The sequence below is a fragment of the Ammodytes marinus genome (assembly GCF_949987685.1).
Source record: "Ammodytes marinus genome assembly, chromosome: 13".
Taxonomy (NCBI): domain Eukaryota; kingdom Metazoa; phylum Chordata; class Actinopteri; order Uranoscopiformes; family Ammodytidae; genus Ammodytes; species Ammodytes marinus.
The window spans coordinates 6,433,755-6,456,488 of NC_137217.1; the positions used below are offsets into that span (position 1 = coordinate 6,433,755).

A 22,734-nucleotide genomic window follows, 5' to 3' on the forward strand; every position below is an offset into this window, starting at 1 on the left:
TGCAAAATGTCCAGTCCTGTCCATGTCTATGGGAGATATGTCATTCCTGAATCCCACTCCTCCCTCCGTATGTGCAGGAGGCACCAAGGCAAGCCCTGCTCACACACTCACCACATCAGAGTTTCCTGTTTCTAGTCCTGGCTCAAATAGAGAGGTGTCAGAGCTGTGGGACGGGGAGGAGAAGATCCTGTGTGTGTGTGTGGTGGGGGGGGGGGGGGGGGGGGGGGGTGGTAGAAGGGGGGGAGGGGGGTAGAAGGGGAAGGAGCGGGGGAAGGATGGGCTGTTGTAGGGAGAAAGCGCAGCATGAGTTTGTGAAGAAGTGTGATGCTTGTGTCTGTGTGGTGAGGTTGCAGCTGTGTAGAGCTGAAGTGCTCGGTGCTGAGTGCTGCTTTTGATCTTTTGGTGTAGTGGTGGAGATGGACAGATTGTGGAGGAAGCTGTGTTTTCCTGTAGTTGTAACAACTGCCTATAAAGTACTGTGCACATGTACAGTTAAAATGCCTGAGAGCATGCTCTGTAGGCCCCTCCAGCTTTCTTGTGTGTGTGTGTTTACACGGCATTGTTTGTTGCTTAGGTGTAACCAAAGAGACGGATAAACAGATAGTATACACGTTCATTGATGGACACTCAGTGAGTAAGCTGGACTTCAGTTAGTATCCCCCTTCTAAAATAGCAGACGTTCTTTCTCCACGTCCCAGCACACAGATGTTGTAGAGTACAATCAGTGGTAAAGCAAGTACAAAGTTATGATTTTAAACCTTAGTAACTGTTCCCAGATCAGTGTGCCTATGAAGTAAGTTCTGGTTTTTCTGGAGTGTAGATCTTTACTCAGATGTTTTCCATTGCTTTGTTTGTTTTCTTGTGGCCTCTGAAGACAATCCCTATTTATTGCCTCACGTTGATTTCCTCAGAAACGGTACACATCTCAAGGAGGAAATTGAGTTACTTGCCCATTACTTGTGGTAATTATTTGGTACACTTTGGAGCAGTGTTATGCATTGTATAAAACAATAGCACTAAGCCCCAGCATATTGTATTGTTGGGTCTGGAGCTTCTCCTCCCCGTGCAGCTGTGCACTGTTGTAGCCTACACTACACACAGTCTCCCTCTGTCTGGCCTCTCTTTGGCTCTTTGTTTCTCCCAGCTTCTCAAATGTGTGAAATGCTCAAGTGGACAGAACAACCCACTCATCAGATGGGCTCAGAAGAAGCCATTTCTGTGCTGCTGGTATTATCATTTTGTATAGTCACTCACCACACACACACACACACACACACACACAAGCTTGCTCAGACGTGGAGATTAAAGAGATGCAATAACGTCCAGTCATACAGGAAATTGTGAAATTACCAGCCCTACCCACCCAGCTAAGTTCTGTTGAAATTCTAATGCAGGAGCACTCACTCTCTAAAAGGAGTTTGAAGCAGTACAAAATGGTTATCGTCTAGGTCTTTATTTCTATGAATTGTTACTTAAATCTTTGGATGAAATGGTTTGCCCTAGATGTGATCTTCCTATTGGCCGATAGTATACTTCCAAACTGTTGTGGAAAAATACACTGACCCCTGTTTTGATAAGCTTCACAGCAGTGTGGCCAAGGTAATAATATGATAAAAAGATATTGCACCAGGATTGTTTCTGCATAGGTCACAGTACACTTTATTTTTTTATTGTAGAGCCTTGTTTACAATCATGACTGTAATTCTTATAGATGTTTTCCCTTGACATTTCCAGTCTTGTGTTTTCAAAGATTCATTTCAGCCTGCGACTATCTAGCTTCACCAACGTCCCTTTAAAACCTCCTTATGGAAAATCCACACACTAAAAAAATGGTAGTGAGTGTGTCGGACTGGCATTGAAGTAGACACATGGTTGTTTGTTCAACCCCTTTGCTCCACTCTGCCATGCACTATCTCCTGTGTTCAGCCATTATCAGCAGAGCACACTGTGGGCTCAGGCCTTGTGTCACTGTTGATCTTTGCCGTCAATACCGTCCAAGGTTTTCAACCCCTCTGTGTACACTCTCTCCTCAACTCTGTGACTGGCACACTGATCTCTGCTATGCAAACCTGCCCCGGGCCAGCTGCCATACAGTGACTGAGCAAAATCCTAAGAGCAGCACATATACATTGGAGCTCTGCAGCAGTGTTAATTTTTTTTCATAATTTCGTCTTTATTTCGAACAAAAAAGCAGCAGCAGCAGTGTTTTTATTGAATATGAAAGTATATTGGAAGTGGTTGCTCAGGGACTAAGTGCGTGAAATTAGTAGTGCCCTGCCCTGGCATAAATGTGCCATTTTATTTATTTGACATGTGACACTGTAAGATCCTGTAGGTTTTTAAAGATTATAATAGCCTTATCAAAATGCTCATATATACCTTTCCTCTAAAATGGGCTACCATTTATAGCACTGATGTCATTTAAAAATACAAAGTGTGTTTTCCTTTACATCTGTTCACATTGGGGAATATGGAATGCTAGTAGCCACATGTGTATAGTTATAGAAAGCCTGCCATGTCTCTCGACCAGACAAATGATTCTAAACTTACACTTTAGGTACATTAAGTGGCGTGCTTTTGATTGATTTTCCTCATCAGTGGCTGGAGATGGGTCAGTTGAATCACATGACCTAAGTATGGCAAATGTATCATTATAGACAGACTTGACTTTTGGCACTAGACACCTTGCAAGGGGTTGTGGGTTTGAATATGTAATGTGTTTTCTTTATTTTTAATTAATGGTACATTTTCTACACACTCAGTGCCATGGAGCTAAGTGCTGTTTCTAAGAGCACACTGAGTTTGTTTTAAAAGAAGAACAAAGTGGGGGGTACAGTAGCATTCACTTTGCGAGCAGCCATGTGGAGAAGAGACCATAGCATACTTAAATCAGTGTTCTTGTCATATTTGTGGGCGTGTTTGGACGCTCAAATGCATCTCTTAAAGTATAATGCGCCATTATTAACTGGGCAAACCACACTCATACACTACTCTTGACAGAATGGTGTACCTTACCTACTGCTGAGAACATTATAAATCCTCCTCTTCCGTATGTTTAGAGAAGGCAAGACCATGAAGTTACCTGTCAGACTCCTTGAATAATGTTCTTCCTCTTTCAGTACTGGGGGAATGTCAATTGAGTTATAGCCTTCAGGCGACGTTGATGAAAAGAATAACAAAGTGGTCGCCGTCCAAGAATATTAATGTTGTTTTCCTAGATGTAACACACTGTGAGGTATCGCTTTTAGCTTTTAAGAATGTGTCTGAATGAAATGTGTCTCTACATTTTCTTTCATTGCAATCTCACTGACTGGTTTAGTAAAATAAAATGGACAAAAAAAGCTTTTCAATCCCCCTGCTGTCTCGTTGCTCATAATGACCTGAAGCTGTCAGAGCTCATAACCTTGGGGGGGGGGGGGGGGGAATTCAACGCAATGTTAAAGGACAGAGAAGATAGTTCTCTTGCTCACTGCAATTGTTCATAAAGTTTTTATCTTTGTGGAAACGTCCAGGTTTATTCATTCTATCTCTCCTCCTGGTATTGTATTTAAATTGAATGCTCAATGTGTTTTATGAGAATTGTATGTGACTGTGGAAAATAAATTAGAATTTCAATGTATTGTGCCTGTTTAAATAAAGGATATTGATATGGATTGAAAAGAAAATGTAAACCTATTTAACATTTCTTCTCTCCTTTTTGCTCTCTCCAGGTCCTGTTGCATCCGTTTCCCAGCCGGTGACGCCCCCGCCCCTTCGCCAAAATCCGGCTGTTAGATGTGACCACGAGGTTGATCAGGAGAAGCCACCATGTCTTAAACGCAGATGGGCCTGGAGCCCTGTCCCTTCCTCGCCCTGGAGCCTCCTCCTCCCTCTCCCCTATCCACCACCTCAGCCCTTCCCCTGGCCCCATCCCTCTCCCTGACCTGCCCTCTCATGCCCGGGACAGGCTGCCTACCGCTGGCTCCCCGCTGGCTCACCCCTCCCCTCCCCCCGGAGCAGAGATGAGCCTGACCAAGCCCCGGGGGCAGCTGGGCTCTGAGCGGGACCTGCAGTCCACTGCCTCCTCCGTCTCCCTGCCCTCTGTGAAGAAGGCCCCCAAGAAGAAGAGGCGTCTCTCCCTGGCCTCTCTGTTCAGACGGCGGGGTCGGGAGGCTAAGTCTGTGCGGCAGAGACCCAGAGAAGCCCAGCTGCCCGGCCCCGGAGCCCTGGGAGGGGTGGACTGCATCGCTAGCATCGAGAGCATCCACTCTGAGATGTGTAACGAGAAGAACGCTGCCTTGTTCTCTGTGGCTGGGACCAGAGCTGCCTCCTCTGCTGCTGCTGCTGCCTCTACTTCCTCTTGTTCGGGGCCTTCTTCCTCCTCCACCCCCCCCTGTTCCTCCTTCTCCTCGGAGCTCCCAGAGTGCCCGCTGTGCCTTCTGCGTCACTCCAGGGACAGTTTCCCCGACATCATGACCTGCCACCACCGCTCCTGCATGGACTGCCTGCGCCAGTACCTGCGCATCGAGATCTGCGAGTCGCGCGTCAACATCAGCTGCCCCGAGTGCTCCGAGCGCTTCAACCCCCACGACATCCGCCTGATCCTGGGGGACCGCGGCCTCATGGACAAGTACGAGGAGTTCATGCTGCGGAGGTGGCTGGTGGCCGACCCTGACTGCCGCTGGTGCCCCGCGCCAGACTGCGGGTAAGAAGTGGATTTAAAATACTTTCAGGGAAGTTGAGGTCAGTGTGATAGAGTGGGCTCAACTACTATACAACAACGGGTAAAGAATGACACAGTAACTCAGCAGAAAAATGGGTCAAGAAAAAGGGGAGACCTTCTCTAGCAACATAGCTTTAGACGCTAAAGTTTGACTTTGCAACATTTTCACACATTCTGCCTCACTAGAATATGTGGTGGTGTGTTTATCTGCACAAAACGTTGATGGCAATTGTGCTGCATGATAATCGATAGCATACTTTCTTACTTTTTCAGGAAAAAAGGAAATTATTCACAGTTTTGAAAGATGTATTTCTCAGTTTAAAACGTAGAAATATGAAATATGATTGCAAATATAAATAGGTGGTGAGTAAGCATGATTTATGACTATTATGCCACAGGAAGATCCATAGTACACTCACGTCTCCCACTCTTTTCTGCCAGCTGTCTATCACCTCTCCTGCCCGCATTAGTTTCAGTTCCATTCGTCTAACTGGCAGCATGCAGTAATCCAGTAGTGCTGGTCTGTTTGGCCTGTTTAATCCCCCTCTTTAGTGATGGCTGGTTGGCTGACGTCCACCCAGTCCCCCACACACACACTGTCCCTGCAGTGTGTCTCTATAGAGGCCCTGCAGGGTCAAACGCTGACGCACACTCACTGACCAAACAAATCAGCACCTCCTTTAGTATGGGGTTGAGTGGACATCTGGAAAAAGTGCCCCAACTGTGGGCTTATCATAATAACTAACAGAAAGTCAATGGGATTCATTTCAGGGTTAGTATTAACTGAAAATGATTTGAATACATATACACAGTATCTTTTATGATATTTTTGTCATGATAGAGGTTTAAGTAAGTCATGGGGATCTTTTATGTATACTATAAGGGTGTAACCAATATAATGTACGGTAAGCATAAGCCACTGATATGTAGTTGCAGCCCTGAACCAGGAAGAAGATGCAGGCAGTTTCTTAGCCATTTCCCTTTCTTCCAGGAATTGTTTGAGTCCCATCAGACTATCTTGAGGCAGCCTTTGTACCTGATTCTGAAGCCATAGTAACCTTCAATAGTTGGGGCCAGCTGGATGTTTTTGTTTTGGGGGGATGTCCTGTTGTTGTAATCTTGACCAGAATAGTGGCCAATAAAACTGTGAGGGTAAAGTGTGATGTGTTTTATTGTGCCTCGAGAGAAGCTGAAATGACAGCTGAATATATACAGATTGCTGAACGGCTACTCGACGTATCTTCAGTATATATGCCCATGTCAGTGTGACTGTTGGCCTAACATTTCACAGTCAAGCCAGTCTTTGTTGGCATTCATTATTTTAGTTTAACTTTATTTTTTTGGTGTGTGTTAATTGTCCTTAGAAGAACCCTTGCTTGCTTCCTTCCTTCCTCTCCTGTGTCCATGTTTGTCCGACAGCAAACTGTTTACCTCTTGTGCTGAGAAACTAGATTTTATTTCTGCACCCAGAGGAAACTGCAGTGTCCTTCCATTTTTATTCTTTTTTTTCCATTTCTCTTCAGATTTCTCCCGCTCTGTCCTTTTCCTCCTTCCTGCTCCTCAGAGGCTTTGGCCTAGCGTCACTCGGTTTATTACTGGGTTTGTTGTCCGCATTGTTACTGAGGCGTTTGTCAAATGCACGTTGAAACCAATGAGCTCATCATGGAAACAATAGCTTCAACTATGGCTGCGTAATGGGGCTGGGTTACACAATTAGGTGTGGCGTGTACAGGGATGGGGAGAGAGGTATTAAAGACAACACCCCACAACAGTTCTATTTATAATCTCACATCATTGAATAGAGTACTGAGTATTACTATTAGTTCTATATCTGTTGATAAGGGTTAGGGCACTAACCCTCTGGAAGAGAGCGACATGTCTCATTTCTCAGTGTGTGTCCCAGGCCTCACTAGAGTAAAATGATCCACAGACAGAGGAAGTCTCCATGGCTCTGTGATTGAAACTTAATCCTGGGTCAGTCGCAGAGGGTCAGGGAGGCAAACTGCTACAGACAGACAGACAGACAGACAGACACTCACACTCACATATACACTCTCACACACTTACACACTCACACTCTCACTCCATGGTTCCCCTCTGGGAAATAGGCGTTTTGCAGCTGTCATCTTTTGAGCGATTCTTATTTTTGAACATTAGCTCATTGTTGTCAGCACTCCCTGGCTCTTGGCCCCCTGTCTGTTGGCTGAAAGCATGTAGCATCGCGTCACGTCAGATGTCACTCACTGTCTGAGATGTTAGGACTTGCTCTGTTGTTATGTAAACACACATACAAGCACACAGCAACTGGGCAAATGGAGAACATCCGTAGATTCTGCTCCGGTCTCTCCGTGATAAAGTCCAATTGATTTAAAGTGCAGGGAAATATCTCATTCACAGACCAACATTCTAATACCTTGTTATTTACTAGCTGATGGACAAAAGCGTCATAAAAACACTGGGATATTTTTTCTAAGTTCACACATCAACATATATTACAACCTAATTTACTTTACCATACACCTGACCACTCAAACACTCTCACACTCACAGACTCAGTCAACCCAGTGATTGAGGATGGAAATAGCATCATTACTCCGCAGCCTCCAGATGGATTACTGTGCAGATGAACAGAGGCAGACAGAGCGTTTGTCTCATTCTCCTTTTTAGCAGCTCGCTAATAAAACTCTTAAAGAAGATGGATTGAGCTGGTGTTTTTAAATGCTAACGTAGGCCACAGCGGCATTAATGCAAGTGTGACGGTGTTGTCTGCACCATTTTATATATTACTAATTATTAACAACAACCCAACATTATAAATTACTTTGTATTTTATATGCATAACTTTAACTTGATTTTTTGCGTGACATATCTTCGTCACTGCTGTTTGCATTTGTTTTTCGTAAATGCCAACCAATCAGGGTTTTTCCTGCATAGAGAAATTTTCGGCGCCTCCCAAAGAGGATTTAACCAGCGCCAAAGGAAAATCACCAGCGCCAAAATGATCAAATTTGAGAATAAATATAGCCATTTAAAACCTCTCTAAATTCAGCCCAATTTAAGTCATCCTTTTGAGGGACTAGGCAATAACTTGAATTTCGATTACTATTACGGCTTCCCTCAATCATGAAAACAAAATAATCGTAATTAAACTGTCATTGTTCCGCACGCATGCAGGCTTTTAAATGCAGTGAACCCTTTCAGCCGTCACCTCCGCTCGGCCCCGCCCTCACCTGATAGTTAACTTTCAGGTTCAGAGAGTAGGAGGCGCATTGCCGGGTATTTTGAAAAACTTCGGAGGACGGCAGTAAGTCAGCCTTTGGTCGAGAAGAAAGGTCAAACTAATTGTGTTTTCTGAAAATACTTCAGACTCACAACAGACTAAAATAATGTGCAAGATATGTCACACGCGGACACTCGAGTCACATGACATACGCAACCGCGAGAGAAAGAAAAAAAGGCATAAGCGACCATGTCTGCACCTGAAAACATCCCGACCAATTTGTTAATTCACTTTAAGTCGAATCAAAGTGGTCTATGACCAAGCAATAAAGGAACAAAAAAACACAGGAGTTTAAAGCTCCTTGACTCCTGCCACCACAACCAGGCCTGCTGACACAAATGGCTGGGCCCCTGAAAACCTCCAGTCAATGGGCCCCCCTTACTCATACTTAACTTGTATCAATGTGTGTGCGCTCATCCCTAAATAAACACATACATGTATTTGTAGATAGACTTACTATCTTATCAACCAGGGACGTGCAGCGAGAGTTTGGGGAGCAGTGAGAATGAGAGAAAGGACTCTTTTGTGATTATTATACTGTATATGTTTTTAAAAATAGTAGCACATTTCTGACTTACTTACCAATTTATTGTAATACCCTAAAACTCACGCAATTGCTTAATATTCAACATATTTTTACAAAATAACATTGGTTTTCTTGAGTATTCACTAGGTTTATCACAGGAGCAGGCAACAACAAAGGACACTATTACAGATATTGCATATGCTGCGGGCCGCCCCTGAGGTGCAGTAAAGAACTGGTCAGACATCCTTATGGTGTGACACCTGGGTCTGGTTGTCTATGCAGTATGTTCAGTATGTGACATGAAACTCATGGAACATTTTTCAAATCGTACCTGGCTGCTGGTGTCAACCTGAAGACATAGGTCAAAGACTTTGGACCTTATTGTCCCCAAAGGGAAATTATTTATCACAAAAATGTACGTTAAGAAATGTAAACCTGTTTGTAGACTCAGGCAAACAACAGAGTAATAACCTTGTCAACTTTATAAGAATGAAGAAGAACAAGAAAAGGTATACCTGTTTTCTGTTTTACCTGAGGGGTCCAAATACTTTTCACAATTCATAGAATAACACCCAGACACAAGTAGCAGGACGACTCAGGTAAAATAATCCAGACAAAACTGTACAACAATATATCAAAACCAAATTTTGTAAGCATATGACACAAAAAAGTAAAGGAAATTAATGCATAATTGTATTAAAGAACTACATTTATCTGATATGGAGACACCTGAATTCATCAAGGAAATCATTTTACTGTAACTCAAACTTAAAAAAAGCTCTTCAAGACTAGATAATTTTGAGAGTTCAAATTAAATGGATGCTGCGCTGAAAGATTCTACAATTCATGGGAGAACAAATTGATATTTATTTTGTAATTAACACATTACTACAACAAGGTGTGAAGCCAACAAGGCATACTGTATAAGGGGTCAAATTAGTCAAAAAGTTATACAAGTTCCCTGGCCAGTCTCCATTCCCCCTCAGCTCAGTGTTGTGTTACCCAGTCCACCTGCCCTGGGTAAGGGTGGGGGAGTACATCAAGTTATGATGTTTAAAAGGCATAGGTAATCTCTAGCGAACACTTGGCGAATGTTTGTTTATGTTTATACTAACCACGTTAATATTTGTCTCTCAGAGCCAGTGCCCCGAAACGTCAAAATCGTAAATATAAACAGCTAATGGCTCTGAGCCAGGCTTTTTAAAATTGGTGTTACCGACTTTTTTTCGGCGTGCCGTGCACACAGGACGGACATGAAGGGGTAGCAGAGGAGTAGATATTGGCATTTAACCCAAGTTACAATATTTAAATTTGTTTTGTCGTTATGGTTGTGCAAATTTTAAATGGTTATAGTGAATATTTCTGTTAAAAATAATCTTAGGCTCAGTTAGGTTCTTGGCCTCTGAAGACCATGGGCCCCCCAAGGGCTGGGCCCTAGAAAGCTTTCCCACTTTCTACCCCTTATGGGCGGCCCTGCCCTGAATATCCAGCCAGCTCCTTGAGACATAAATAAATGATGCCCTCACATCCCTGTTAGCAAACTACGTGCCCTATCAACACCATTTGCAACGGGTTATTTTTATTTGACATATTTGTTTTATTCAATTATTAAAAATATGTTTCACTTATTTAGCCTATTTCTATTTTCCTTGTTTTCAGTTCAATTAGGCCTATGTTTAAAGTCCAAAGTCATGGTGTAAATAGAAACAACCTTGTTAAAAGTTAAATACATGCATCATTTTCTTAAATCAATGATTAACTGTCTTTAATAATCGTGATTAGATTACACAGTGTCAATCAAAATAATCATGATTATGATTTTTTCATAATCGAGCAGCCCTACCTTCTTGCAATTTCCATGGATTAGATCAATTAGAAACAGTCATTATTAGTATTTTGACTTCATATCTACAGGTTCTTCATTGTGACGCTATCAGTCAGTAAGCTCCATGGTAACATAGCGATTGACAGCTAACCTAAATGCTCCGTAGCTGGACAGAAACTGCCCTCTCCCAACCCCACACCCCTCTTAAAATACAATAACGTTTTGCCTTTACTGTTGCACATAGTCGCGAACCCAAAAAAAGTTGGTCCGCGTACTGTCCCCCCAAATGCCCATTCCGAGCCAGGAAAAACCCTGCCAATCTGTTTTTTTTTCCCGTGACATGTAGACAAAATCCATTCTGCAATGTTGCTATGGTTCATCAAATCTTTAACTTTTGCGTGCTATGCATTGTGTTTTGTCTTGTTCCAGGTATGCTGTGATTGCCTTCGGGTGTGCCAGCTGTCCTAAGCTGACGTGTGGCAGGGAGGGCTGCGGTACGGAGTTCTGCTACCACTGTAAACAGCTGTGGCATCCCAACCAGACGTGTGACGCCGCGCGCCAGCAGAGAGCACAGAGCCTGCGTCTGAGGACTGTGCGCTCCTCCTCCCTCAGCTACAGCCAGGAGAGTGGAGCTGCAGGTTGGACCACACAACACACACATGCACACACTTCTTTCTCTTATTTTATTTCTCTGAATTTCTCTTTTGGATCTGTCTCATCACTCACACGTTGTTTAAAATGAGCATAGATTGCATTGTTAAAGGTCAAAAATGTAAAAGGCATTTTGACATGGGTTTTCAACATAAATATGCGTCCCCGTCGTGACGAGAGACTCCTAAGTATGAGGGGGGATACTCTTTTTTTTTCCCACTTCCACCCCGAGGTACCACTACATTTTAAATGGCAGTTAGAAGCTAACCAGCAGGTAGATTCAGGGCCAATCAGAGCAGGCTGGGCTTTTTGGAAGGCGGGGCCTAAAGAGACAGGCTCTAAAACAGAGTGATTCAGACAGAGGCTGAAAAGAGGAGATTGAAATATGACGTGTGTTTTTGACACGACAAACCATAAAACAATTTTTAGTAGAAACTTCCAGTATAATTTTGAAAACTAAGTATGAACATTATACAGTATGTAACCTTTAAAAATGGAGAACAGTTGGGGAAAAGGTTTTGGGCAGCCTAGGTCAGAATCCAGACGACTATTACTTCCTTTATTAGTGGAAACCTGCGTTAATGACTTTTTAATACTTGTATGAAAAGTTTTTTTTCACCATCATAAAGTGTGAACGATGTGTCCTTATTAACCAGGCCTGGGTTTGTTGGCGGCAGTAGTATAACAAGTCAATGAAACTACGTTATGTACAGTGACATCAGACTCATTTCCATGCCTCTTGCCTTCCAGCTGATGACATAAAGCCATGTCCGCGCTGTGCCGCTTACATCATCAAGATGAACGACGGCAGCTGTAACCACATGACCTGCGCTGTCTGCGGCTGTGAGTTCTGCTGGCTCTGCATGAAGGAGATCTCTGACCTGCACTACCTGAGGTCAGTGTGTCCCAGAAGTGTACACACACACACACACACACACACACACACACACACACACACACACACACACACACACACACACACACACACACACACACACACACACACACACACACACACACACACACACACACACACACACACACACACACACACACACACACACACACACACACACACACACACACACACACACACACACACACACACACACACACACACACACACACACACACACACACACACACACACACACACACACACACACACACACACACACACGGTTTAGATGGGGTTTGTAGTTTTAAATAGTGGTAGACTGATATGTGTTTTTCAGTGGCCTATGCAGATGTTTAGAGAGGAGGTCGATATATTGCTGTTATTGTTCATTTATTTTGTATTTGAAAAAAAAATGCAATTCAGCCACACTGACGAGGCTGCATGCAGGTGTCTCCAGAAGATATTAATTTTTTTAAATCTGCCTTGTGAGTGCAGATATCAGCCGATGCAGATGATCTCAAATCCAAAGTGTTTCTCTAGTATTAAATATGGCATTGGTAGTCATGTGATGGTAAAATGTGTATAGTTCCTTACCTGCCTTGTTAGATTTATGCAAGTATATTTAAAATAGCCAAGGAGCTATTAATCACTCTGAAGAGTATTCTCCCCACAGGGATAGATGAATCCATTGGTTCTAAACCCCTCCCCTCTCTCCTCTCCCTCAGCCCGTCAGGCTGTACGTTCTGGGGGAAGAAGCCGTGGAGCAGGAAGAAGAAGATTCTCTGGCAGCTGGGAACCCTTGTGGGCGCCCCGGTGGGCATCGCCTTGATCGCAGGCATAGCTATCCCTGCTATGATCATCGGCATCCCTGTGTATGTGGGGAGGAAGGTGAGGCCCTGGAATCACACAGTCATGTACAGTGGTTAGGAACAAATTCAACCTGTCCTGCTTCTACTTATTATGATCTACCATGTTTCTACTACCTCTCTCTGTTCACATTCCATCTTGACACTTTAATTGTATTAAGCTGTGTGGATTGTTATAAAGGCACAGGGTTTCATTTAATAGTTCTGAATAATTGCTCTGCTTCCCCACAATACATAACCTTAAAGCACAACCACACTGATTTTTAGTTATACACAGTTATACTGCTTTTCAGTGTTACACAACTATTAGCGGTGTAACGGTACACTAAAGTCACGGTTCGGTACGTACCTCGGTTTTGAAGTCACGGTACAGTACGGTACGGTTCATAGTTAAGGGAGAATGAACAGCTTTAGCTGTCAGTAACTAGCTAACATACACATAAAATGCATAACAAATCTAAAATGAATACTGCTGCAATTCTCCAATAAATAAAATACTTATTAAATACTAGTGAATGTGCAGCATAAACTAAAATTGCAGTGAAAAAAAACCAGTGTTAATGCTCAGCAGGCTCTGTAAGCTGGTATGTAAAAAAAGGGTATGTCATCTTTAAGGGTATTTTTTACTTAAAAAAAATAAAATATTACTGCAGCTCTCTGAAGCTCTGAAGTCAGGGGCGCAACTACCCACTTTCTGGGGGGGTATGCAGGCACTTAGCAGGCAATGTGCCAGACTCACAATTTCAGTTGATTAAAATGTATAAATAACTAAACATGAAAAGTTGAGGTTAAGTTTGTCTTAGTTTCTGTTTCCAATTCACTGAACAAGATGATGGATTCGCTATGATGAATGAAAAAGAGATATTTGAAGGTCCTGATAAGACAGTAGATAAGATTCCCAGGTAAGCCCAACTAGAACAATAGGTTTTTCTTTGGAGCTATGAGTGTAACGACAAAATAAATGTTTCTGAGGAAATGTTTTCTGCGGGTGAGCTGCAGGGCTTATGTACATAGTGTTTGAAGTATGTTGTGCAATGCTAAGTATGATGTACAAGGATAAGGAAGGAAAGCATTACAATTCAGGATCGGTTTGAATAGTGTGTAAGTTACACATACAGTATAGAGAGAGAGAGAGAGAGAGAGTATATAATAGTTTATTGTAAGGGAATTTGGTGACAAACTTAACCTCAGTCTTTTCATGTTTAGTTATTTATACATTTTAATCAACTGAAATTGTTAGTCTGGCACATTGCCTCTGTAAGGAGACCTCTCTCTCTCTCACACACAACTCAGTCGTGCGCTGGAATGGTGCAAAATATGATAATAGTGGGAAACAGGTGAGTGTGTTGTTTTGGCGCTGACCTGCTATAGGCTAATCACTACACTACCATTCAAAAACTGTGAAAACAGATATAGTCAAAAACTTGAGGTGACACACACGTAGATCTGCAGTGACAATCCGCGAGTCGCCGCCGATAATCAGTGTGCATTAATCAATACAATCGGCCATATAAAACACGCAATCTTTCTCCTTATCAATCTTCCCGTTTTCGGTTTTGTGCCCCCGAGAGCTTTCTTTTCTGCCTCTCCAACTTTAGGTCCCTGTCATCAGATGACAACACGATTCAAATGAAAGCTCTCGCGCTCCAGCGCGTGCTCGAGGGGGCGCGCACTGGAGCGCCTAGTGTGGGGAGGAGGAGGCGAAGGAGCGGGGGGCGCCTTATCACTGACGTGCTTCTGTTATTGATCATATCATTTACACAAACGCTGTTAAATATAGAAAAATGCCGACTCCAAATAATTTTCCCCCGATCGCTTTGGCGTCCCTCTAGTGCATACCCACTTTTTGCGCCACTGTCTGAAGTGCTCTTATAAATATAACAATTATCAAATAAAAGTGCAACTGCAGCATTAATTAAATTACAGCTTATGTATTTTCAGTATAAAAAAGAAAATACTGTCTGTGTTTGCACAGCTTGATTTTTCTTCACAGTAACGGTGATAGTAAGACCTGGTTGATGCCTTTTCAAATGCGTATGCATGTTCGACGTGTTGGCCCCCTTTTATATGTCCATGCTTGGCTCCTACATAGGCGATCGCGGTGAAACAATAACCTGTGTGCCGACATTGTTCCACACGTTTATCACTGTTTTCATAATTCTACTGAAATCCGAAGTTATCCCTCAAACGGGATTTGGATGACAGGGGGACGCCTGCAAGCTCCGGTTTCCTGTTGTCTTTCGCCATGCAGTTCGCTCTCTGTTCGATAGCACTGTATAACATTTTTATTTGCACTACTCATAGACTGTAAAAGAAAAGAGGGGTAGCCTACTACAACTGCTAATAGGGATGCAAACGGAACACTAGAGCGGAGAGGTGTGTATCTCCTGCTCTGACCGCAGCTGGGAGGGACTGCTGCGTAAGGACTCGGCCGCCTGTCAGTGCTCTGGGAGGGGGCAGGAGCCTCGGGAGCCAGCCGCTGCTCGTTTAGAAGTAAAGAGCGATACATGCTTTAGCAACAGAGTCTCCAAAAGTCACCAATAACACCAGAAAAAGTAGCTAGATTTGTCGCTTTTTGGAAAAAAAGTCGCCAGAGGGGTCTGAAAAGTTGCTAAGTTAGCAACACTGCACCCTCATGCTGCTCACCATGGAGATAAGGAGATAACAGACTCTAAATCGCTGGCTGCTACTGCGCACACGTGAGCGAGCCGGAGGCTAAATGGTCCGGGGGGAACTCCGACGACAAGTTTTAAGTTCCACACCGCAAAACAAGCCTGTACATTCGCTATAATATTAACGTCCACCTCTGTAACACCAAATACGTGCCTGTACCGTCACGGTACGGTACAAATACGTGTATCGTTACACCCCTAACAACTATACAGTTATCAGTTTTGGACATGTGTGACCAGAAATGAACCCTGAATCAATCAGTAACTAACTTGTTTTATTGTTAGACCAGCGCCCATACTGTCTTGTGTTGTATTTCTCAGGCTCATAAATTATCTAGAGCGGGGGTCACTAACAGGCGGACCGCGGTCCGGGTCCGGACCCAGACGCCGTCCTATACGGACCCGGACCTGTAGTCAATCAATTATTTAAGTAGCCTATTTAAAATTTTGACGGGGCGCTTCTATTTTGACCGGCGCAGCTTTTCTAGACTTTACGGTACTGGTTTCGCGAATCAGGAAATGCTTTCGAGTTAAGCCATCCCGCCTCCTGCTACTCAGGCAGCCAATCGAATCTGCATTCCCGGCTCAGGCTGGCTCACAGACAGAGACAGTGAGCTATCATGCGAGAGATGTCAGAGAGAAGTGCAAGAATTACGAGAATTTCAGCGAAATAAGTCAGATTAGAGTGAGAAAGACAGCGGGAAGAGAGTGAGAGACAGCTTTCTCTCTCGCTCGCCCGCTCGCTCACCGGCTCCGTGTGTCGCGAGCGAGTTAACGAGCGATCAACAGCTGAGTTTTTTCCTATTATTTACTATCTATGGTTTTTTCCCCTTTTGTAAGACTGGTGAAAACCGGTCAAGGTGCAATCATGTGGACTCTCTATTACCCTGATGTAGACCTATGTGTGAATGACACAGACATAAGATTGACATAATCACCAATCGCCAGCAGCACTGCATCTACTGCCCACAACAGCAACAGGAAAAACATTATTTAAAAAAAAAAATTGTATGTAGTTACAATTATCTACATTTTAAGTTTTACATATTCTTAGTAATGGCAGAATTTATAAATACAGGTTAATTTTTTAGCAAGATATTTGGCAGTAGCCCCCACTAACATTAGCGAAAGCTAGTGGTCATCCGTCCCTCAGTCCAGTTATCTGGCTGCTAGCAAGTTATGTTGTTTTGTTAATTTTTCTATTCATCTTAACTAGCCTATATTAAATGTTGACCTTTTCTTTTATTATTTTCCCCAGAATGCACCAGAATGCTCCGATTACATTCTAAAAACACAAAAAAAAATTACTGGGGGGGAAACCCCCAGACCCCCTACAGGGGTTTAGTTTCTGACATGTCACTTTTTCAGAGCTTTCCAAATTTGCAAAATAAAAATCCAGTATTAGACAAAGTGGGAGATTACTATGTTAAACAAACATAGTAGGTATAGTGAAGTTTAGAAATGATACATTGAAAATATTTCTCAAAATTATTTAATTTTTCAAAAATGAATTATATATTTTATCTTTATTTTAAGATTATTATATTTATTTTCACCATTTTATTTTTAAATGCAGCCCTTCTCTATGAAGAGATTAGTTTCAGTTGAGTCACTTAAATAATACATATATCTTCAGTATTATATATCTATAATTATTTAAAAGTGAGAATAAATATTGTTGAAATGTTTTTGAATTGTTCTTTCTATATTGATCTGACAGTCAGTTGTTAATTACATGCAGACGTTGATACAACTACTAGGCTACTTCACTATATATCACACTGAATCACAACGCAAGTTAGACATTATGATGTTCCGGACCTTTTCTTGAGGACATTTTCTCTAACTGGACCTATTTGAATTTTAGTTGAATACCCCTGATCTAGAGCAAGCTGAGCTCATGTTTAAATGCCCTGCCGTGTGTGTGTGTGTGTGTGTGTGTGTGTGTGTGTGTGTGTGTCCTGTGCTGTTTAGTATCACTCATCCGTGCACTGTCTGTCCAATAAGCATTGACATTACAGTGAAGTGAAAGTATTCAGACTCTCCAGAATTCCCCTCTCAGCTCTGCCAATAACAGAGCCAACAGAACATTTTCTCCCCTGACCGCATTCAGCAGTGGTCGCATGTGAAACATCTGAGCGTGAATCACCTGCATTCCCCATGCACTGGCTGAATGGAGCTGTTCAGTCTTGGTGTCAAACCTCCCTCCTGGTGACTCACTGCACCAAGGCCATTGGCTATTGACTTGCCGCAATGTGAAGCGTCATATCATCTGTACTTTTTCACTGTTGACCAACCTTTATAAAGCAGAAATATTTTAATAATTACAACAAGCAGAGAGTAAGTATATACATATCTGCAGTTTTTATATCATGTTTGGGGTTTAGAACAGCAAAGAACCTTCAACCAAATCAGCTGTACATTTGTTTACTTATTTGTGTCCGTGCCATGATCTTTCTCCTAACAAGTGTGTGTGCGGAGATTTGCAAGAAATTGGTTGAATGTTGAATTGGTAGCAAGTTGTAACACTGGTATAGCATGTGATGCCTAAAGGCCACAGCACTGGAGTGGTCTCCCAACTCTTTTTGAAAGCTGGCTGTGAGAGCTGAAAGTGGGCCCTTCAGTCTCCCCTCTCTGACCATGTGTCTCCCCTCACTCCCCTTCTCTCTGTCAGATCCATAACCGCTATGAAGGCAAAGACATCTCCAACCACAAGAGGAACCTGGTGATCGCTGGAGGAGTCACTCTCTCCGTCATCGTGTCTCCTGTGGTGGCTGCAGTCACTGTCGGTCAGTCAGTCATCCTTTTCCCCCTCTCTCGCTCTCTCCTTCTCTCTAGCTCTCTCTCCCCTCCTCCCCCCTCTCTCTGCGGGCCTGGCCATCATTGTTGACATAAACTTGTTTGACTCGCTTCAGGAATTTATTTTGTTGAATCTTAAAGTTCATATTATGCAAACCTTTGTTTTTCAAAATCAATTGGATTTTTACACGAGCTGTTACATGCACATGGGAATGTTGAAGGAGATCAATGCCCCCCTTCCACTGAGCAGCGCAGTTCGGTTTGGCACGGTTCGACAGGGCACTGTAACCCTAGATCTAGTTTGCCTTTCCACTGCGGATAGTACCTTTACTTTGTAGGCGGGGTTTATGCAGAACGGTGACAGCCAGGCCCAAAACTATGGTGATGACATCATAGCAGCGGGACATGGTGTAGCCCGCTGTTTAATTCAATGAAGAGGAAAAACGCCACACAAAAAACAAGACTTTTGAAGACTACACAGCTTGTTTCTGTTAACACATAAATGATGATTCTGTCAACCAATGAATAGACTTCAGTGTGTAGCTTTACCCTTTTGGGACCCCTTTGTACGGCTTGGTACCCCAACGAAGGTTGACAAAAAATAAAATGTTCACTTATTTTGGTACCCTAATCAACCTATTGACAGTGTAAACGCAAATAATTGTGTACCGAACCGGACGGCTCAGTTTTTCCCCCCTGTGCGTCAGCAACAAAAGCACAGTTTTTTATTTTCCAGTGCTTGGTCTAACATGTCTCCTTGTGTCCCCCCCTCAGGCATTGGCGTTCCCATCATGCTGGCCTATGTGTACGGTGTGGTGCCCATCTCTCTGTGTCGTAGTGGAGGCTGTGGTGTCTCGGCTGGAAACGGCAAAGGAGTACGCATTGAGTTTGACGATGAGAACGACATGAATGTTGGCAGCGGGGCAGCAGCCACCGGTAAGCTTCAGGGCGCCTCCCCCCCCCCCCCCCCACACACACACTCTACCCACACTGACACTCAGAAACAGCCCTGTGTGTTTATGCACAAGTCAGCAAACAACACAATTTGCCTTTTTGCTGACTGAGTTTCTGTCCAAATTACATCTGCTGCTGGTTTGTGTTCTTTTGCACGAATATGTGGCTCCCCTCTGAGACCAAAAGCCCAAACTCACATGCTTTGGACACAACACTGCCTCCCCCAGCAAGACATAAACATTTGTATCCCTTATTTTTCTTTATTTAACCCTTAGGGCCCGTTATAATATTAGGCACACTTGTACCGCTAAGGTCCGTAAAATGGACATTTCATTGAGGTAGCTATAAAAAATATTATACATTATTTTTTTTCTACTTTTTTTTTGCCAATTCTTTTCCCCCACATCTGCCCTAACTATTAATATAAAATAGTCATGAATTTTAAAAGATGTTAACCCTTTAAATACCAGGTTTTGGTCATGATGCCATCGTATTTTAGATGAAAAAAACTGAAAAACTGAAATATTTTCAATATACTACATGCAAACTAATTTTTTTGGTGGTGAATTATTAGGCCTGTGATGTGTCAATGATGAGCAGCAAAACTGATTTTCAGGCATTATTATTTTTTGTGCAGTGTCAAATACTCACACTCGTACCGCTAAGGTCCGTAAAATGGACATTTCCTTGAGGTAGCTATAAAAAATATTATACATTAATTTTTTTCTACTTTTTTTTTGCCAATTCTTTTCCCCCACATCTGCCCTAACTATTAATATAAAATATTCATGAATTTTAAAAGATGTTAACCCTTTAAATGCCAGGTTTTGGTCATGATGCCATCGTATTTTAGATGAAAAAAACTGAAAAACTGAAATATTTTCAATATACTACATGCAAACTAATTTTTTTTGTGTTGAATTATTAGGCCTGTGATGTGTCAATGATGAGCAGCAAAACTGATTTTCAGGCATTATTATTTTTTGTGCAGTGTCAAATACTCACACTCGTACCGCTAAGGTCCGTAAAATGGACATTTCCTTGAGGTAGCTATAAAAAATATTATACATTATTTTTTTTCTACTTTTTTTTTGCCAATTCTTTTCCCCCACATCTGCCCTAACTATTAATATAAAATAGTCATGAATTTTAAAAGATGTTAACCCTTTAAATGCCAGGTTTTGGTCATGATGCCATCGTATTTTAGATGAAAAAAACTGAAAAACTGAAATATTTTCAATATACTACATGCAAACTATTTTTTTTTGTGTTGAATTATTAGGCCTGTGATGTGTCAATGATGAGCAGCAAAACTGATTTTCAGGCATTATTATTTTTTGTGCAGTGTCAAATACTCACACTCGTACCGCTAAGGTCCGTAAAATGGACATTTCATTGAGGTAGCTATAAAAAATGTTATACAATCTTTTTTTTAACTTTTTTTTGCCAATTCTTTTCCCCTACATCTGCCCTAACTATTAATATAAAATAGTCATGAATTTTAAAAGATGTTAACCCTTTAATTGCCAGGTTTTGGTCATGATGACATCGTATTTTGGAGGAAAAAACTGAAAATGTTTATTATTTTCAATATACTACATGCAAACTAATTTTTTTTGTATTGAATTATTAGGCCTGGGATATGTCAATGCTGAGCAGCAACACAGATATTTAGGCATTATTATTTTTTGTACAGTGTAATAAACTGACACTCATACCGCTAAGGTACGTAAAATGGACTTTTGAAAAAGGTAGCTATAAAAAATATTATACATCGATATTTTTCCAACTTTTTTAGGCTTGAATTTTAAACCAACATCAGTACTAATCATAAATTGAATTTTTGTGTTAGGAAAAGAACCTCACCTGCAGTCCATGCACATTTTCCACTCTTTTTGTTATTATCCAGAAGTGAACAGTGAACGGGCCAAGAACAGTGTAACAGGGACATCATTGGCTAAATAAAGTTGTGTGTATGAGAGAGACTGTGTGTGTGTGTGTGTGTGTGTGTGTGTGTGTGTGTGTGTGTGTGTGTGTGTGTGTGTGTGTGTGTGTGTGTGTGTGTGTGTGTGTGTGTGTGTGTGTGTGTGTGTGTGTGTGTGTGTGTGTGTGTGTGTGTGTGTGTCCCCATGACCTAGACATTATGAGCAAAAGGCTAGTGGTTTTCAAGTGGCACTGTTTTCATTCACTCTGTTCCATGTGTAGTTTTTCATGCAGAGGTTCAAAATCCCTCTAAAGATGACCTTGTATAAATGCACAGCACACACACCTACCTGAGGTCCATACACACAAGCATGTGCAGTGCACTGCTTCAAATAAGTTAAAACATGGGCCATCTTCAATCACATCAAAGGTGCAGCCGTCAGAGACACATAACAAGTCGTTGAGCTGTTTACACAGCTGCCATTGAAACCAGAGTTTATACAAAGCAAACTGTGGAACTAGTTATTTCTTACCTGGCAATATGGAGGGAGCCTTTACACAAGAAGAACATAAAGCTTTGGAAACAGTGATGGAGTCTGATTCTGATAGTGAGTAATAGGAATCTGACACAGACAATGGTTGCGTTCCGAATCGCATACTTTCTACTATATAGTATGTAGAAAAAAGATTTAGGATGTCCCGATTCTTATGGCCAGATTTAGGATGGTTAGAAGTACCCGGATGTCCTACTTCATGCGGCCAAGATTGTTAGTGTTGAAAAGTGCATCCTATTTGGGCGATTCTGACCCACAATCCAGTGCGCACGTGAAGTGACGTAACATCGACGAAGCCTCCATATGAAAACAAACGGGGATGCGACGGATATAAAAGCAAGAGGCAAGATCAAGGCGCAATGTTATGATGAAATAAGAGAGTAAAGTATGTCCCAATAGTATGCCTACTGCATCCTAACTAGATTCTTTTTATCGTCGGATGTAGTATGTAGAATAGAAAAAAGAAAGAGTATGCGATTCGGAACGCAACCACTGTGTCTGAAACCTCCATTAACGCGTAACAGGTGGGTCCCTGTACCATTCCAGTGGCTGCAGGAGTATATCTCTGTGTATGGGTGTTGGTGGGGCCAACTGAATTCTCCACTACTGAAAGTCAGAGGAAACATCCCAGCTCTGGAGGAGGATTCAGAGTAAATGAAAACAGTGCCACTTGAAAACCACTAGCCTTTTGCTCATAATGTCATAGGTCATGGATACACACACACACACACACACACACACACACACACACACGTGCACACACACCCACATACACACACACACACACACACACTCCTCAGGGTTAAAGCTAAAGGGAGAGGAAAGGGGGATTGTGACAGTGCTATCTAGTGGAAATAGCCTGTTTTTTCTCCATATGCCAAATATGGTCATAATGACGTAACATGGTGGAGAGTAGTAAAAATGATCAATTCCAAGGTAGAAGCCCAGATTGACACCCAGATATAAAAAAATGCATCAATTATGCTTTAATGGCAGTGTGTTGAAAAAATGGTGTTTGAATGGGTGTTAATGGACGTTTTATGGACCTTAGCAGTCTGAATGTAACTCTTGTTTGTATACAGTG

General features: G+C 42.3%; 1 protein-coding gene across 1 annotated transcript in view; it reads left to right on the top strand.

Moving 5' to 3' along the window:
- The window catches only part of LOC307259210 (E3 ubiquitin-protein ligase RNF19A-like), a 38,605-nt gene that overhangs the window by 10,668 nt on the left and 5,203 nt on the right, over positions 1 to 22,734 (top strand). Inside the window, exons 2-7 of the mRNA XM_080038973.1 lie at positions 3,711 to 4,684; positions 10,763 to 10,971; positions 11,735 to 11,879; positions 12,608 to 12,770; positions 18,095 to 18,209; positions 18,994 to 19,155. Coding sequence (XP_079895099.1) covers positions 4,002 to 4,684; positions 10,763 to 10,971; positions 11,735 to 11,879; positions 12,608 to 12,770; positions 18,095 to 18,209; positions 18,994 to 19,155 — 1,477 coding nt within the window. The 5' untranslated portion in view covers positions 3,711 to 4,001. The remainder of the gene's footprint in view (positions 1 to 3,710; positions 4,685 to 10,762; positions 10,972 to 11,734; positions 11,880 to 12,607; positions 12,771 to 18,094; positions 18,210 to 18,993; positions 19,156 to 22,734) is intronic.